The 19553-nt window shown below is 43.2% G+C and overlaps 2 protein-coding genes across 2 annotated transcripts; one reads left to right on the top strand and one right to left on the bottom strand.

Moving 5' to 3' along the window:
• Positions 1–711: 711 nt before the first annotated feature.
• On the top strand, positions 712–4563 carry GNG5 (G protein subunit gamma 5). The gene is made up of 3 exons (XM_075710531.1): positions 712–818; positions 1945–2100; positions 4319–4563. The coding sequence occupies exons 1-2, from the start codon at positions 738–740 to the stop codon at positions 2068–2070; spliced, it is 207 nt and encodes a 68-aa protein (XP_075566646.1). The 5' UTR covers positions 712–737; the 3' UTR covers positions 2071–2100; positions 4319–4563.
• Positions 4564–5554: 991 nt separating this feature from the next.
• RPF1 (ribosome production factor 1 homolog) lies at positions 5555–11748 on the bottom strand. The gene is made up of 9 exons (XM_075710530.1): positions 11587–11748; positions 11433–11489; positions 10201–10281; positions 9702–9797; positions 8835–8988; positions 8134–8216; positions 7055–7236; positions 6845–6971; positions 5555–5985 (listed from the first exon to the last, which is right to left on the bottom strand). Exons 1-9 carry the CDS (start codon positions 11746–11748, stop codon positions 5944–5946), a joined length of 984 nt encoding a protein of 327 aa, XP_075566645.1. The 3' UTR covers positions 5555–5943.
• Positions 11749–19553: the final 7805 nt, after the last annotated feature.

The raw sequence follows: 19553 nt of genomic DNA, 5'->3' as shown, positions 1-19553 counted from the left end.
GTTGGAAGGGACCTTTAGAGCCCACCCAGCCCAGCCCCTGCAGTGAGCAGGGACAGCTCTAACCAGCCCAGGGTGCTCAGAGCCCCGTCCAGCCTGGCCTGGGATGTTTCCAGGGATGGGGCCTCCACCGCCTCTCTGGGCAACCTGTGCCAGTGCCTCACCACCCTCAGTGTGAAAAATTTCTGCCTTACACCCAGTCTAAACCTGTTCTTCTTTAGTTTAAATCCATTACTCCTTGTCCTGTCACAACAGGCCTTGCTAAAAAGCTTGCCCCCACCCTCCCTGCAGGCCCCTCTCAGCACTGCCAGGCCGCACTCAGGCCTCCCCGCAGCCCCCTCCTCTCCAGGCTGAGCACCCCCAGCTCCCCCCGCCTGGCCCCGCAGCAGAGGGGCTCCAGCCCTCGGATCATTTTCCAGGCGGTTCGCCGCTTCCCGGGCACACGGAGCTCGCAGGCGAACAGCCACGAACCGCAAGCACCGGCGACCAGCCCGGAGAGCGAGCTCCCGCCCGCCCCGGGGCTGCCGCCGACCCCAGGGCTCCCGCCCGCCCCTCGGTGCCGGGGCCGCCCCCGCCCGCGGCCCCGCAGCGCCTCCCGCGGCGGCCCCGGCCCCGGCCCCGGCCCCGTCTCTGGGCGCGGCGGCGGTTGCGCAGGCGCCGCCGGTGCGGAGAGTTTGGGACGCGCCGGGAAGTTGGGGCTGGGTGTGCCGCCGCCTGCCGTGCCCGCCGCCGCTCCCACCATGTCGGGCTCCTCCAACGTGGCGGCCATGAAGAAGGTGGTGCAGCAGCTGCGCCTGGAGGCCAGCGTGACTCGCGTGAAGGTGAGAAGCGGAGCCGGGACGGGACGGGGCGGACGCGCCGCCATTACACCGCCCCGGCGGCCGCGCCCCGCGGCGCTCCCCGGAGCCGGCCGGGCCGGGGCGGGCAGGGCAGCGCAGCGCAGCGCAGCCAGCTCCGTCCTGCCCCGCCGCGCCGACCCTCCTCGGCGGCGGCGCCCCGCCCGCAGGCTGCAGCCCCGCCGCTCCGTCGGGCCCCCCCGGCCGAGCCTCCCCCCGGGGCGGCTGCCTGGCTGCCTCCCTTCCCGCTGCCCCCGCCTCGCCGGGGCGCGGAGCGGGGCCCGGCCGCTGCCCTCTCGCTGCCCGCAGCCGCTCGGGGACCCCCGGGGGCCGCTCGCCGGCCGAAGCGCTCCCCGGCGGGGCTGGAGGCGCCCCGCTCTCCCCTTTCATTTCCTTGTTCTGGGGAGCGGCTGCTTCCATCGAATTCTGGTGAGGAGGGCAGCCTGAGGCGGGGGTTAGCACGGGCTGCCTCGGCTGGCCGGGCCCCGGCACGATAAAATGGAGACCTCGCTGCAAGGCGTACCGGGTGCGTGTATCCTGGGCCTTTTCGGGGTCAAAATCGGAGGCATTCCGGGCAAACTGCAAACAGGGCAGATGCTGCTTTCTGAAACTTTGGTTGCTCTTTTTTATGAGTTCAGAGTTGCAGCAAAGAAAAGCAAGACAAAGAATTTTTTCACTGTTGTTTTTTTGGGTAGGTACGGCCTACCAAAAAACCCATACACTATCCATGATAAGGATGGCTTTCCAAAGGGAAGATAAAATGCCAGTTCAGTCGAGTAGAGCATCTTAAGCTATAGGCTGTATTTTCAAACGATTTATGCTAGAACAAGGGTCTTCATATATTTAACAAAGCCCTCTCCAGGATGTTGCTTCTCTTTCACCCTTCAGGCTTAGACGTTTAACATGAAAATTTTTCAAATTAATTCTTACTCTGATATTGTGCAACTTCTTGTCTTTAAGAAACCAGAAAAATTATGAAACTGTTGTATAAAAATCTACGTAAGCGGTATCGCAGAAATCATTTGGCAGTATTCTTTATACTTTTTGATGTCATTACATCCTCAGTAAAGAGCGTTCAGTGAATCCTAATGCCAGCTTTTATTGTGACCAGGTTTCTCAGGCCGCAGCAGACTTGAAGCAGTTCTGCCTGCAGAATGCACAACATGATCCCCTACTGACAGGAGTATCATCAAGTACAAATCCATTCAGACCCCAGAAAGTTTGTTCATTTTTGTAATTACGTGAACTACTTCGGTATCTTTCAGTGGTAAGTTCTTGAATTAAGATTCATAAACTGTTCTGTCATTAAAAATAGCTGGCTTTAAATGAGACTGCCTGTATTAAAAGTATTCAGAAGAGACATCTGACTTCTGCAGCTGGTGTTGGTCTAGATCCCCATTTTGGGCCCCTCCTCCCCTATTCTGGTCGTAGCTCTCTGCACTGGACACCCGCTGTTCATAAGTATTATGAGTGGCATTTAGCTGTCGCAGAGCTTCCACCAGTTTCTGTTGCTGCAGCAAAGCAGTAGTGGGGCCAGCTATTTGGACTAACCTGGCTGTACAGGAATTCTGCTGTATCTTCCTTCTGTGTAAGGGTATTATTTCCCTTTTCTCACATAAGATTACTCGCCTGATGGCATACATGGTGAAGCCTGATCGTGGCAGATAAAGCAGACTTTGGTTCTTAAGCTTTTAAAGAACGCTTCTAAAGATAGGGTTAGTGGTAGTCTCCAAGAGCACTGGCCCCTATAGGACACACCTCTAAGCCAAAAGAAAAAAGTATGTAGTCCAAGAATTGTATCAAGGCCCATACTCCACTCAAGTAAGCTACGATGTGGGTAGCAGTTTAAATAACTATAAACAGTTGAATTCTCATTCAGATTTTCATTCCAAAACTTTTAGAGGTTCATTAGCACTACTGCTATCACTGTGAAGACTACTAATCTGGCATTCCTTGAAAATCCTGATTAGATTTTAGACTAACCTATTTAGAAAGGCAAGTTTTAGATCCACAGTAGTCTCACCAAGACTCTGAGAGTCACAATAATTGATATTTTGGCCATGATAAATGCATGATAATTTTACGGTGTCCCTCTTCCCTGTTGCCCCTTGACTTGGATCTGTTGGGGGTGATACATTTCTTCAAAGCACCTGATACACGGTTAACCATAGTTCACAGTCCTTCAAAATCTCATAGCCGGTCTTGAAGAATTCTGGTTTTGTAGCTGACTTGCATCACCCAAAGAGTTGTAGTGTGCTAGATTTGTGTTATTTAGGCAGCTTTATAGAAGCGTGACCGCAGTCCAGTCAGAGTTGTTAAAATTGTTCGTTAAAATTGTTCTCCTCTCAAGCAGACTGTAGAAAGCTTCCAGAAAGTTTGTGTCTAAGCAAGGTGGTTCATGCTAGCAAAGACCAGAGTGCTAACAGTATAGAGGTTGACACTTAACTATTTAACAAACAAAACCGCTTTCCCCCATTGTTTTGAGCAATGAATTACAGCAATGTAACTGAAGTGTGCTTTAGAGTTCTTGTAGGTTTTAAAGTTATTTCTACTGTGAATTTTATCAACTATTCTCATTTTAAAAGATACTATTCTTGGACACTGACTTGTGTGCACACTACTGTAGCTTCAGCTTTAAGCAGTAATTCAAGGAAGAAATCAGATCATCCGTAAGCATTGTAGACTGATAACCTATAAAAAGCCAAATAAACTGTACTTTAATCAGTGACACGTACAGTTGCCCACTGAGCTTTGCCAAGGTCTGGTAATTCCTGGGCGTGGGTGTCAGGAAATAATGTTTCCTCTGTCTGACACACACACACACACACACGTGTGCATACACAGGGCATAAAAGGCTTAATATTTTTCTCATTGACAGACCTCATCGTCCCCCTTTCTGATTTTGGAACGGAGCACTTATTTCTGCTGATGGTACAGGCAAAAATCATTACAACAGCAGTTTTAGTTACACTACCTATATGGAAAATTTCTTTCCTTCATTATATCTCTTGCAAGTACTTCCTCAAAACAGGCAATTTCTTAGTTGTAATCCTGGTGTTTTCACGATGAACCAACAGAGTTCATGTTTGCACAGTCAGCACCACCTCTGTGGAGTAAAGAGGAAGTGTAATTTGTTAGTTACACAGACTCCCCCTGCTTTTCAAAGGCAAAGTAGATGCCTGGTTCCCAAGTGACTTGGAACAACTTTTTCTGTCCTTCCACTTAAAAGTTTAGCTTCCAGAAGACACTACGCTTCAGTTCTTTTGTAACAGCTTTGATTGTCTTCTTGTATCCTTGGGGATAGCTTCATGGTTTTAAAAGTTTATTTTATAAACTAATAGTTTTATAAAATAGCTGTGGAAAAAGAGGATTTTTTTTTTTTCCTAAATAGCTGTCCATAGCATGCTTGTATATGTTGTTACACACAAGAGTTGTTTCATTTAGCATTGATAATTTTCTAACTACATTTCGTTTTTGTTTTTCAGATCTTTTAGCATCTTTTCTTAGCTGCTGATGTGTGTATGGCCAGAGTGCCTCAAGGAGTGGCCTGGTTTGAAGTCTGTACAAACGCTTAGCTTTAACGTGCCAAATCTAACTGTAAAATTGCTACTGTCGTCAAACCTCTTACCATCTACCTCTCCAAATGAACTGTATGCTAGTTACAATATTTCTGTTTCATAAGGGAATCAGTTTTATATGCCAAGCAAAAAAATAAAAGTGTCTTGACTTAGTCTAGTCTTGAAATTACTGTAAGAAGTTGATTAACTTCTGGATATGTTGACGCTTCACCAGTTACTGCATCACTCTGCCACAGCTGAAGAGCATATACAGGAGTCTGTCTTTACATACTCCGTGCTGCTGCAAGTTTGCCTGGGGTTGATAGCCCTACAGAACAAGGCTTCATCAGTACTATACTTAGAAGCATAACAGAAATAGAAGAGAAAAAATTTTTTTGGCTGTTAGCTTATAATTCAACTGTACAGCTGTCCCATATCATAGATATTAAACAAAGGCAAAGAGTAACTTAATTATTCTTTATCTTAAAGAGTAATTCTACCCTAGGAGATGACTTACTGTATGAGCCACCTTACTCTTTCGGTAGATATGAAAAAGCCCTTCTTACAGCTGCATACGAAAAGAAAGTAATTCAAAGAAAACTTAGCTTTTTAGCTGCCAGTGAATGCACAAACTTAAGAACAGTAGTTTATTCTGCAGGTAATACCAACTCAGTATAGCTATGGGGCTAAAGAAGCATTTTTAAGATTTTAATGGGAAAAACCCTACTCGGAGACCTCACTTGTTCAGCTGGGCAGCATTTTTAGACGAGCGAGCTTCATGTACTTCCTGTAAGCTGGCCTTACAAATTCTTTCCCATCGGTGTTTATTTCTTTTTATATATAAGAATATCAACTACTTTGGGTATATACTGCTTCTAAATATGACATGTACAGAAGAGATACCTGCAGGAGTCAAGCATATTGTTTTTGTAACTTCAGCAATATGGCTATTTTATGCAAGATGTTAATGAAATAAAATACCACAGACTTCCTAGATTGCATACAGCCTTCTCAGTGTTCTCTAGATAGACGACCATTTTTGGAAAACTATCACAATCCTGTCAGGGAAGAGCATACTGTAAGTTAGAAAGAGGTTTAAAATATTTATCCCTTACCCGATTAGTGCAAGATGTCTGGGTTTAGCTGCTTAACAGAAAAAAGGTGTGTAACTAGAAATACTTTATTTTGAGAATATCTTTAACCAAAATATTTACTGTCTTTGATGTTGCAAAGTGTAATTTATCTCTACAGCACAGCAGCGGTCATGGCAAATCTTTAGTGATAGCTAAATTATAGGCTGCTCTTACATTGCCATCGTTTTCCCTGCTAAACTGGAAAAAGAGTCACTGTCCTTGTCATGTTGGCTTTAGCTACAAACACAGGAAGAAAGATGCATCCTACTTGATCTGCTCCTGTATAAAGTTTTAATGTTTGCAGTTTGTCTGTCTGCAGACAGATACTGTTCATTATCATTAGTTAGGAGTCTGAGATAATCCATAGTTCAAAGCAGTTGTTGCATTTCTGGTCACCAGCAATTGGCAGATGGCTGTCCCTTATAAGTGAAATTTTCTTCTACTTGTGTCCATTTCTCGGCGCTGAAATTTAAAAGAAAAATTATTAACCAGGAAATTGATGCAACAGGATAAAAAAAGGGGTGAGCACTCCAGCTTAGGAGTCAGTAGGGTGGGCAGTGAAATGTGTCACAGTTACAGTTTAGTTGAGTCTTTACAGTCAGCTTTTCAAGACTAACAAGGAAGAAGGATTGGAGATGAGTGATATAGAACTAAAGAACATGTAGCAGTTCTCTGTGTACTGACAGTAGACTAAGTGCCTTTAAAACAAACAAGATTACCCATTTCATGGACTACACCAGGAGCATTAGAATTCTCCCTCCGGTATAGCTTGGGTACTCCCTTTAAGTTTTGCCAATCAACTGCAATTCCATGGTAAAAATGACTGGAAAAGTAATTTATCATTGGCTAGAGTAATACTTCTCTTTCACTTGAAGATGTGCAGAGGTCAGTGTTACTTTCCATTCCCTATTAAGAAGTGACATCTATGTGAATAGCTTAATCATTTTTACATTATGATTCTTGCACTCACCTTGCACAAAAATAGCTCTAGTCAAGCTTACTAGGCTTCTAATAATAGCTTATACCAGGGGAGCATTTTTCACATTTGCTTATATCTGTATATGTTAAAGAAACTAGATTCTGCAAATAAGTAATCATGGTATATTGATATTCATCATCCTTGCTATTTTTGACTTGCAACATAGCAGAATGCTTCTACTTTGCATATTTCTCAAAATAATACCTCTAAATATTTCAGTTAAACACTTCCGTATTGAGAACTGCGTTTATACTGCTTTTTGAGGCTAGGATTTGTGGTTACATTTCATGTCAGATTTAGTCTCCCTTCCCAAGCAGGACTATTATCACTACTTAGACATACCTTGTGAATCCATTCATATTCTCCAAATTTGGAATCAAAGGTTCCTTTTTGAAGAGACCGCAGCTTTAATGTAAAACGTGGCCCAAGTTCTTGAATTCCTACTTTCTTTTCACTCTTGAAGATGTATCTTGGGTAAGAAAAAAAATGAAAATTAGGAAATAAGTTACAAGAACATTATCTCTCACTTTTGAGTTTTGCGGAAAACCTCACCTGTGGAATCTGAAAAAGATGTAGTCTCGCTGGTTGTGAAATGTAGCTACTTGTCTTCCAATGAACTGAGGATCATGTGGGAAGAGAGAAGCAAACATGCGACCTATAGAGTGGCCCAGTCGCGTTGTAAAATTATTCAGGATTACTTCAGGTACGTGTTCTGTGGGCTCTTTCCCTTTTCGCTGCAATGAAAGCAATAGATAAGAATGCAAAGAATAGACGGAATGCAAAAGGATTTTAATATATTAGCAAAGAAGAGTCTGAAATAAAACAGGGGGAAGACAACCAGGGCCAACTTCTTGTAACAGGGCTGATAACATGCCCCAATCATTTTTTCTAACACAACTGAAGTTCATATAGAAGTAAAGGAGCAGCTGGTAACATAATGATCTTTGGTTCAATGATATAAATTGAATGAAAAAGCACAAATAATTAATTTTCCAAGTCCCTCTCTCCTGCACCAATTTCCACTCCCAGCAAATAATGCAGTCCACCTGTCACAGGAGTGTTCTCTCTGTACTAATGCCAACTAAGAGTATATCAGACTGAGAGTACATGGGATTCTTCTTTAGTAAGAACAGATGAAGTTTAAAAATTACTTATTTAAAAAAAAAACAAACACCCAAAACATTTTACTGCCAATTATTTAGGCTAAGTAAGCAATACATAGTACAGAAGAGGTGTCAGGGCTGTAAGAAAAACTAGGTTTTATTCAAGACTAGGAACTACATCTGTTGAAATCTTTTATACTGCTGATTTTTATGGACGCTATTTTGTGTATACTATACATTGGGTATTCCCTATTGATGTAGGTTACCAGCTGCTATTTATTGGCATGACTATAAAAACATTTGGCAGACAGTTAAAGAAATTCAGCAGATAACTATAAAAATGAAAATATGCTGCTTATGGAAGTAGAATATACTAGTCCTTGGCCTCCTGTTAACTTATGAAAAAAACACCTTTACAAGATCAGCTGGATTGTACAAAAGTGCAACCAGTTTTGACAGTTCAAGTAGACTGAGCATATTTATCATTAAACAAGACAACCCATTTTTTAAATTTTGTTGGAATCTCACCTTTATTTCTTTACGCAAACGGACACTACTCATTCTGAAATGAGCAGTTGGACCATCAGGCAGATGACTTAAAACAAGACCATCTGTTCACAGAGTTAAAAAAAAAGGCTGGTAAAATTTAACATGCAGTTTACAGAGGAAAATTTTCTGTGAAATATAGTTACTACATTAGAATATTATATCCATAATCTGTGCCTGATTTACAAGGTTTCACTATATTTTCGAACACACATTCATAACCTAGTTAACTAGTGTTCTGAAGTTATGTCCATTAAATTTTGTTTCAATAGCTAACCAGAGTTATCTTCTATTGCTTTCTCGCTTAGTAATGTTTTATCTAGTCAGCAAAACTAAATGGAACTTCCTGGTGAGAAAAAGTTGTTAATTAATCAAACTGTTAAGTTTACTGAAATAATAACAATGTTTATCCATGCATTACAAGCTTAAAAAAAAAAAAAAAAAAAAAAAAAAAAAAAAAAAAAAAGCCAACATACTTTCTTTAATAATTCCAAGTTCCATTAGCCATCAGATATTCAAGTTGGCACAGCAATTTTTTAACTCTGTAGTTACACTATAAGCTGCGCAGTGAAGAGAAAAAAATCCAGAATAAAGTAGACCTTGATGCACACTACAGAATTGTTTTCTTTTCCTAATAGGCCTAGAGCTAGGATACCTATTTTAATAAATACACAAAAGGATACTTGGTATTTTGCGATCTTCATTAATGACAATTAAATCCGTGAAGTCCCTTGCAATACACTGTGGAATAATTCTTTTCAAAGCCAGCCCTCTTCGATAGTAGACGTGTGAGTTGGGTATAACAGTAGATAGTTGTTCACAGAATCTCACTGTTCTCTGCAAAACAGGGGAGTTGAATTGCAACGTGGTAAATACGGTGCCAAATTCAAGTATCAGGGGAATGGGGGGTTGCTCGTTCCAACTGCCCTCCCTGATGATGTATTACTTCCAGTATCTCTATAAACATTTGGAGATGGCTATTAAATTACTTCAGTAAGTCAGTGGAAAAAAAAATTTATTTGCAGTAAAGACTGCAGCACACCAGGGACGACTTTTTTTCTTTTAAAAAAGATTTTTTTTTCCCCTCCCTCAATCATAGAAAAACAGGGAAATGCCAAAAGCATAACCTCCAAATTATTTATTTATTACGGACATTGGTTTACATTCATAACATTTCCAAATACAATATAACTATTACTTCAGGTATTAATGGCTGAGTTTCCAGATAAAACCAGGAAAAAGTACACCTCAAAGAGTTTAAAACCGCTTCTTTTATGGTTTTCACAAATCTCCGTAACCTCCCCAATTAGGTAATGCACATCTCTTGCATACAAGAACATATGCATGAGGTTACTTTTTGTTATGAAGGAAACAAACAGTGCTAGAGAAACTAGCAGATTACATATATACATAAGGTTATTGATAGTCACTAAATAAAACAGCAGAAGAAAATGGGTGTGAAAGCTATTATTTTCAGCTTTAATTTACCAATCATGGTATGAAAACTTTGCTATCTTAGAACCAGTTGATTGCTCAGAACTCATACGTACCCCGCGAGGTCTGTCTGATGTTGTAATAAGAATCTTGGGAACTGTCTGTCTGTTGAAGTATGGTGCAAATTCATCAGTTGCTTCATCAAAAGCAACCTGGAAGAACAGAAATCTTGTTAATTCACCGTATATGAAATAACTGAAGAACAATTGTTCAATCTGATCTAAATTCTGATGAAATTGAATTTAGTAGGAAAAATTTCAATTTGCAGGATCTATAATTAATCACTGCAAGGCATGTGGTTTTTACATTTTTAAGAATCTAGTGACGAACAGTGGCAGGCTTCACTATCAATAACAGTAATGCAAAAGGCAATTATCTAATGCACATAATGAAAGAATGACATCACCTCTTAGTGAGCCCATCACATATAAAAGGTAATTCATCAACACTTTAGCAGGAGAGTGGTGAATGTTAAGTTTCATCAATTCATTTTATGTCCCTTCTTGGAGAATAAAATGGTTAACTTAATAGCATATGCAGAAATCAAGCAGTTACCTCTTCATCATTGGGATCTACAGTTGTTTCATCATACACTCTCTGATTTTCAATAGTCTTTGGTACAGGTTTTGGAGGTGCCTAAAATAAATAAGTTTATTAACATAACACATTCATGTAATTTTTAAGTGTATTGCAAAAAACTACTACCGCAATATTGTTATGTTACTACACAGAATTAGAAGTATTGTTTATTTTATGCCAGCTTTTAAAAAGAAGTTACAACATTGCCTTGAAAACATGCACGGGTATTGGGCCACCAGACAGCATCACATGGAGGAGAAGCATTGCTAGAACAGTGACACTGCTTAATTTCAGTCTAATTAAGAAATGGGGTTCCAAAAGAAAACAAAAGAGAGGAACTTTCTATCCACCTCTGTTCCGGGGAAGAAAAAAGGTCTACTTTCAACAGCAACACATAAAATGTGTTGCCTTGACATCTACAATTTAACAACTAATAGCCTACAGCGTTTACCCTGTTTATTTACACTACTCTTGTGAGATTATAATAAGACAGGAACTCACGACTGACTGTTGTCAACTGTTGATATGCTTTTGAAGTAGTTCGGGCTGAGAAGCAAAGCCCTTGTTTGCGGCTAGGCTTGGAAACAAGCAGACAACTGGTCTGGGCAGGGTTTGGTCAGACCTGATTGTTTTAGTTTCTACAGAAATTACTTATTAGAGTATAATTCCTAATAACATCAACACCATGCCATAGCAAGTACATCGGGCAGAGCAGACTTTTAAGGAAGGGCCTGCCTTTATGCCATTACTAGCTTAAAACTCACCCTGCCCAATTACAGCATCATTTCGCACAGTACCAACGAGGTTTCCGGGCCCAACCGTTCATAGAATCATAGAATCGTTTAGGTTGGAAAAGACCTTTAAGATCATCCAGTCCAACCATTAACCTACACTACCAAGTCTACTCTAAACCAATCAAGGGTAGACTAGACTAAACCATGTCCCCAAGTGCCACATCCACCCGTTTTTTGAACGCTTAAGTTCGATACTTCCCCCAGCCGACCCAGCGCCTCCGAAGGCCACCGCGGCCAGCGAGCACCGAGATCGCCGCTCCACTTCACTGAACGCTGTAGAGCAAGCGGGTCGCTCAGGAAACGCCGAACCCCGCGGGCAAGGCTCAGCTGAACCATCCCCAGGCGAGCCCCCGCTGCCGGCGGGGCACCTCCGCCCTGCGGCGGGGACGGCCTGGCCGCGGCAGGAGCCCTTACTTTGTCTCCGAGGGCTTCTCGCTCCTTTCTCCGCTTCTTCCTGGCGGCCAGCTTCTCCTAGGGGGGAGAGGGAGAGCGACCCGTTAGCCAGACCCGCCGGGGCCTCCCTCCCTCCCCGCCCGCCGGCACGGCCGCCGGCCGGGCCCTCCCCCACCTTCCTCCGCTGCTGCTTCCAGCGCAGGAACATGAAGTGCCGCCGCTGCTTGTTCTTGATCTCGGACACGCTGAAGGTCGGCGGGAAGAGAACCCGCTCCGGGGCCGGCGGCCCCCCATCCTCGGCCGCTGGGCCCACCGGGCCGCCGCCGCCGCCTGCCATGCCACTGCTGCCGCCGGGCGGGAGCTGACCCCTCACCCTTGACCTCTGCCCCCGCCCGCCGGCAGAGGACGCGCTGCGCCTGCGCAGGAGCCGCTCGGCCGGAAGGGCGGGCCTGGCGCCGCGCGTGCGCCCCGCCGGCGGCCCTGAGGGGGGCGGGCGGCGGGGCCGGGGTCGGGGCCGGCTTTGGCAGCAGGCAGGCCTCTTGAGCCCAGCGCCGTCGTGCTCGGGGCGCCGAGGGGGTGCGGCTGGGCCGTGGTGGCGGTGGCTGTACAGCGAGTGGCGGAAGGGCCCGGGCCCGGCCCCGGCGCGGTGCGGTGCGGTGCGGTGCGGTAGAGGGGGCTGTCGGCGGCCCCCCGGGGCCGTGGCAGTGCGCAGCAGTGCGCCTGCCTGAGCTACTTGCCTGGCCTGTAGCTTCGCTGCAGGTGGCTTTAAAATGGCTGAGCTGATCGCTCAGCAGGCAGCAGGCCTTGAGGGGAGAGCATTTAGGACGAGATGAGAGTGTTTAATACAAATGATTACTGCAGTGTAACTTAAACGATCAGCGTTAACTGTCAAAATGGGGCGCTTCGAACAAACATGACACACCGATGGATTTACAGAAATGATACGTGACCTCACGACCGGGTCCTGCCTTCGCACATGCACACGTTTCACATTCAGACATTTGCTCACAGAGTGTTCAAGTTGTGGGGAGCATCTGCTTAAAAGGAACCATATGTGGTTTTGATGGCAATGCTCCTGAAAATTGTCTTTATTCCATTAAAGCCTGTTAAAATGAAACGAGAACCCCTACAACTAATTCAAGAAATTTAATTCATACAAAGCTAGAACCGAGGTTTTCTGTTCCTGAGCTGATTTTCCAGCATAGAGATGTGCAGGTGTTGCTGCACGGTGAAGATGATACTCTTTTTGGTAGAAATGGAGTACTTGGGGGATTTGGGGCTAAATTAGAGACATTTTTAATCTCAAACTGCAAAATTGTGAGCCTCAGTGGGACTGGTTATTTCCATTTGTCCCAAGGATTGTCTCAAAGCTTGGAATATGTCTACTAATTTTATATACAAATACTACTTTGCATTACTAAGTTTCTGTTACTGGAAAAGTGAAAAAGAAATCTGTTGATGTAAAAGCATGAAGATAGTGGAAAAAGATCTAGAAATAACCTGAACTAGACAATGTCTCAAACCTACTTCTGTCCTACAAATGAATTTAACTCCGTAACTCGACTCACTTCACTGAGGTTGTTTCTACTTAACACAGATGTAGATGGAAGATCAAAGGCCTTGTTATGCACAATCCCATATTTTTCTGGCCTCGCTCCCATTTTTTTCAAGAGAAAATATTTCAGCTATCCTTAGTGCCTTAAGGATAAGTAGTTTCCATGGTAATTAAGGTTTGGGGGATTTAGTTGAGAATATGTTAACGAAGCACTTTCTGTAACTGTATCTCACTAGCCGACTCAAATGTCAGAGATTGCAAGGGTATCTCCGAAAGCCATTCGCAGAGATTTTCGTCACTGCTGTTAGCAGAGCTAACAGGGAATTCGGAGTTATTCGTAGTTTGACTTTGCACCGGTGTTTCTGTTGGGGTCATTGCAAATTGATGTGCGGCACAATTGTGTGCAGCTCACTGAGTGCTTACGTGTGGAAAGAGCACATTATCTTCCTCCCAGCAAGAGGGAAGCCGACCTCCTAATGTTACTCAAAGGCTTTTCCTCCAAGGACTCACAGGAACAAAATAATGATACACAATAATACAAGAACGTCCTCGGGCAGGGGAGGGGCAATAAAAAAGACACCAGAAACACTTTGTGGACTTGGTTAAAATAAGCTCACTAACAAGGTACAATTATAACTTCAATAGAAGGCCCAACTCATAAATGCGTGCATGGTATTAGCTTATTTTCTTTATAGAGAAGGTCCCAGGGTCTTTTGCTTATTGTAGCTATGAGCTCTGTTCTGTGTGACTAACATTTTAACCAGGTTACTCTTCTCTTTTTTACAACTAATGTAGCATTGCCAGGAAACCATCTTTTGGAAGAAGCTGCTTGGTTAAAAAAACAAACAAACAAACAAACAGAAAGCACCGGTAGCTTTGATTTGTGTAAACCACCAAGTAAGTTCTCCAGTGGAGAGTGATGAATAAAGCCATTTATTCCATGTCAGCGCTAAGGAATTTTGGAGGAAACCTTTCTGTAAATTACCGCTGACCCAGTTGCAGTAGCAGAAGCATCATTTTGAGTTGTATCGCTAGAGCACTGGGGCTTTTTTTGCTGTTCTGTCATTTTAAATGATTGAAAAATATCTTGGGATTAAGTTGAAAGGACAAAAATTCAGCTGGAGAAAGGAAATTAAGTTAGAAAAATATTTATGGAAGGCCATGAGAAAAGAGGGTAAGGTGCCTCTGGATTCAAGAATTTATTAGAGGACTGTTTTGGGTTTGGTTTTTTGTTTGGGTTTGTTTTTTTTTTTAAAGTAGTAACCAACATTTTGCTGTTTTCCTGGTTTTGTTTTTCTTCATTTCATTACCTGAAGGTAGACAGGATGTACTACTTGTCTTCAAGATTCATTATACTGAACAAAATGCCCCAGAAAATGCAGTGCTCCAAACCACACAAACCATTGTCTGTGTTGGAAGAGAGCTATGGCCCACAGGCTTCTTTCTTTCTTCCTGCAGAATACTGTTTTTCACTTGAAAAATAAAACAAAAGGCGGTTGTAGATGCTTTTAAAATGGATGCATTTTGACAGTAGTTACATTGCCTTGTTAATATGGCAAAGCAATTCCCCTCAGAATCAGTGAGCCAGAATTCTTTGTGGTGGTTGTTAAAACAAGATAACCAGGAATTGGTAACAGTCATTTGAAGATCACAAGATTCATGAGCCCAGTTTCTGTAAAGTAATGTCTCAGTTCTGAGGATTCTTGGTGTGTTAGTAGAGGACAAAGGAGAAGTGGCTGATTTTCCTCTAGGACAGAATCCCCCAAGTTACAGAGTTGGAAACAGTACTGTCGTGGATCTAAAACTGGTGAGAAGAGCGGAAATACAAGGAACACAAGGTCACAACAAAAGGTGAGTAGGAAGTGAGGTGGCTCAAGGTTCTCTCAAGGGTTGGCTTTGCCGAGGTCCACAGTTACGGCCCTCAAAACCTTCTGCAGGTTCCCTAGGCCCTCTGAACTCTCTGCTGGTGGTGAAGAATACATCTAAACTGTACAAGTTAGCGCTATGTACTGGTTGTCAAGCGAAGTCAAAGGGGCTCAGAGATTTAAATGACACAAGGCAACGTGGAGCGGCAATACGAGTTGGGGCCTTGCGGTATGGTTGCGTGCTGTTGCAGCAGGCACCCTTCGCTCAGCTGCTGGGGGGGCTCAGCGGCAGGAGCAGGCTACCGAACCACGACAAGTGCACTCTTCTTGTTCTGGCATTCAGAGCCAGTTCCCCCGTCCCTCCATGGTGCTGTGGAGATAATGAAGTTGTACCCCAAAGGTCGGCGTTTTGTTATGCCTGTAAGCACCGCAGCCTTGAGACGGCAGAGCAGTTAGTGCAGCTTTGATCACGTCTGAGCCTTACCAGGCCCCTCAAGATAGATGTTCTTCGCGCTCTTGCTCGCAGCCTCTCCCTGGTAGGCATTCTCGGGGACTGTCTAACAGCAAAGTTAGTGATAGTAGCTTTCCTTAACTGCTAGTTCAAAAGTTAAAGTATTCACACTTGATACGGAAGACAGGACTTTCCAGCCTCTGGAGATTGCCAGTAACACCGTTCCTTTCAATGGAGCAATCAAACCACAAGCCTGCAGGTTTTTCAGAGGTGAGAACTTCATTCTTTCAACTGAAGCTACTGTTGCGTGTAGAACAAGATACAGAAAATGCTGGACCAAATAGCTAGTGGCTGGGGCACTCTCTTCCTGAAAGGAAGGAATATTGCATTCCTGGCCAAGTGGCAACATTCTCCCTGAAGTTTATTTTTAAAAGTTACACAGCAAAGCAGAAACAAGCTGTAGAGAATGGATCGTAACCAGGTTCAGTCTCTAGGTGTGTGCCCTCGTCACTGGGCTGAAGCGTCTGGTTCCTTTTACGCTCCTGGCCCGATGCTCTGTTGGGCTTTTTGCACAGTGAGGAAAGGGCAGTGTGGTCTCACCGGGGTGGAACATCCGGAGGGTGGTGGGAGATGCTCCGTGTGGCGGGGGGATCTGTGTTTGAGCCCACATCTCTCTGAGGACGAGGTGAACATGGGCGCACCACAATACGCTGTCCTGTGAAAGGTGGACATCTATACCAGCCCATTTTGAGGGAAAGCCCGCACTGCATTTTGTAGAGAGCCTAGGCCTGTGGTGCTTGTTACGTGTTACTGTACCAAGCCAGCTGGGATCTCTGCTGTAGAAAAGCTTCTTGTTCATCCAGCTAGGTGTAAGCACAAAATAAATACTGAACTGCTTAGCTCTTTCCAGACTTTTCCCAGGCTTGGGCATACCCAGAGCTGTTTCTCTAGGGGAGCATTATGTAGGGGAGCAAAGTAAAATTACAAGGTGCCTATGCAGGAAATGCATGGGTAGTTTTCCAGATCATATTTGGGACTTACAGGCTTGCATTCCTTAGTGGATCTTGTTTACAGCCTTTAATGTCAGTATTTTCCATCACCTAGGGCAATCTCTAATGGATAAAATGGGGATCATGCTCAGTAAAGTTGGGTATTATTTAACATTTCAGGATGATCACTAGATCTTACTATGTGCACCCAATGCCTGTCCTCATCCCATAACTCAACACAAAAATTATTTTCATGTGCTTTTCTGGGTTACTCTTCTTTACAGTGTCTGAGCTGTGTACAAACATTAAGGTGCTTATTGGAAAGAAGGTACTATGTCCCTTATACAGATGGGAAAATTAAACAAGTTTGTCAAAACAAAATTTATCAAAAGTATCTATGAATTTAGAATGCCCTGTGTAAGACACCCAAAGCTGGATATTTTGAGAATATTTAGCACCATGTGTTCAAACCACAACTATGTTCAATTAGGTTCACAATTAACTTCATCATGGTCAGGATCATTCCAGATATCTCAAGTTGAGCACCCAGCAAATGAGGAAGGCAGACTTAGTGTCTGTCCCTAAAATGAAATTAAAGTTTGTTGTACTACAGGTGAATAAGGAGACCAAATGAAATTTTCTTAGTCAGTTTTCATTCTGTAATGCCCTCGCTTTTGAGAGTTTCTTTACGATCTTCGTGCTTTTTATAGCTTCTGTGTAAAAAGTCCTAGGTTTAAGAAAGCAAACAATGGTAAAAAAAAAGCAAAGGCCCCTCTGAATAGCACCTTTATCTTCCAGAGTATTGACACCCCTGCTACCAACACGTATCACAGCAGAATTTGCTGAAAGTGCACTCTGTTACCTCGTCTGGGTCATTAATAAGGACATTGAGAGTTTTGGCCCCTGTATGGGGCCCTGAGGAACACCACTAGTAACCAGCCACCTTTTTGGTCGACTTTGCACTGCTGATCAACACCCTTTGTACTCCACAGCCCAGCCGATTATCCATCCACCTTGTGGTACATTTTTCCACTCCGTATTTCCCCAATTTGACTGGGGGGGTGCTGTGGGAGACCATGTTGAAGGCCTCCCTAAAGTCAAGGGAAACGGCACGCACTGCTCTTCCTCCTCTGCTGAGCAGTTCTCCCATCAAAGGTTTGCCCTTGGTAAAGCCACATTACTGTTCTCGGTCACCTTTGTGTCCCTCAGGTGCTTGGAAACGTCTTCCAGGAGTGTTTGCTCCGCAGTCATCCTGGGGACTGACTGGGGTGAGGCTGACGGTCCTGCAGTTCCCTGGCTCTTCCATCCTGCCCGTCTTGAAGCTGCAGCAATTCAGCTTAGTGTAACCCTCCTGCTATACCCTGCGAAGAGCAGCGTGATTGCTGGTGCATTCACATGGTCTGTGTCTAACACCTGTGTATGCACATGTGAGAAAGAAAAAGAGATTGAGCATTTGGAAGCCTGAGAGAGCAAAACTTAAAGAATCTAAGGAAAAATGAAGCAAAGGAGAGCATTTAAAAATAAAGGTATTTTACATGGTATTCTCGAAAAAAACCTTGCAACTGTATTATTTAAAAATTATGGAAATTCCATAGTCTTGTGCCTGTGAGTGTCCAGTTTTAAAGCTCATTAGAGTTTTAAAAATTAACTTTACAGCTGCTTTATGTATGGATGTCAACATAATCTTAAACATGTACTTATAACCAACATTACAATAATCCTTCCCACAGGACCTATCAAGATGGCATAGCTGGCCATTATCTTAATCTGGGCAGATCAGCCTGATAAATACTGGGCGTTTGATTTCCTACAAGTCTGTCAGCACTTCTGGTTAGTCAGTAGATTAAAACTACTACATGCATTAACTGTATGTAAGCCAAAAAAAAAGATAAAGGAGTTTGCTGGAGCTTCAAATGCCTGGTGTGGAAAACTGGAATACGTCCCCAGGTAGAAATTCTATAAACAAGAAAATTGTAATTCAGTATGTTTAGGCTTTTTGAGAAGTTTATCCAATAGCTACCCATGGAAAAGTACTGAAGAAGCATCTACTGTTTCCAACCTGGTGTTTTGCTGAATTCTGCTTCTGGAGGTCACTATCATTTTCTAAAGAATTGTCCTGTAAAAGGGAAGGTAGCCAATGGCAATATTTCATCAACATTGTGGCCGTGTAGAAAAACTTGTGTTTCTTGGGGGGTGTGGTCCTCGTTGTAGGAAGTAATGCTACTATCTTTCTGCTCGTGGCAATTACACATAGCTTGGGCTTAATAAAACATTCCTTCACGTACTGAAGAAGAAAGAGTTTATCCAGCATTAGAGTATGACTCATTTCTAGCCAGATATTTTTCAGAATATGCTACCTTGTGTTTTCATTTTATTTATTGACTTCCTGTTATTTTATATTAAGGCGTATTTGCGCTGTAGTGGAATAATTTCTCTGTAATAAATAGAACTTGGTACAGCAAATAATTTTGCTTCTTTTTCTGTTTGCAGGTTGCCCACAGATATGGAGAATTTTCTCCTTGTTCAAAATTATTGCAATGTAATTTGTAGGTGTTACTATAGAAATAAGGTAACTATTTTGTTACAGAGTAAAATACCTCAAGTGAAACTGTTGTTGCCCTTGCAGATCACTCTTAACTCCATGGTATCAACACACGTTACCAACAATTAAGCAAAGTACGTTGCTTAAATAGTCTCCTATTTTAATACATTTCAGTGGCTGGCTATATTACTCTTTAGCTCTTAGTAGATACTTTACATTTTAAATTGGGAAAGAATAGTCAGGACTTTTCTACTTGGCATTATTAATAAGTCAGAAGTATTTATAAATGGCCAGTAACACATATTGTTTACAAATTTGTAAGATAATATTTGCATAAGAAACAGAAGTTGTGAAGTGATACACGATAAGGGTTTATTCCACAGTGTTACCAGAACCTTTGGTAAGATGAGCTAACTTGAACAACGTGCATTTTAATATAGTTAAAGGCAGGATAATATTTCTAGGAAAGAAAAATGGAGCTCAGTTATCTGATGGATGACTGCGTTATGAAAAGTAGCGATACAGGAAAGCAATTAAGAGCACACAGAAAAGCTATCCTTGTGGATAAAGGCAGGGAGCACACTGTGGCAATGGGGATTTGGTTGGTGGAGCAGTATGTCTTGGCCTGATATCGACACGAAAACTGACAAACTGGTTAAACAGAACTACATGGTTGATTTGGGACCTAGAACCCTTCTTACAGAAGAGACTTAATCTCTTTAGCCCATCAGTGAATCACA

This window comes from Pelecanus crispus, chromosome 5, assembly GCF_030463565.1.
Source record: "Pelecanus crispus isolate bPelCri1 chromosome 5, bPelCri1.pri, whole genome shotgun sequence".
Lineage (NCBI taxonomy): Eukaryota > Metazoa > Chordata > Aves > Pelecaniformes > Pelecanidae > Pelecanus > Pelecanus crispus.
Note: the sequence above shows the minus strand (reverse complement) of the source record. Positions and strands in the feature narration are given on the sequence as shown.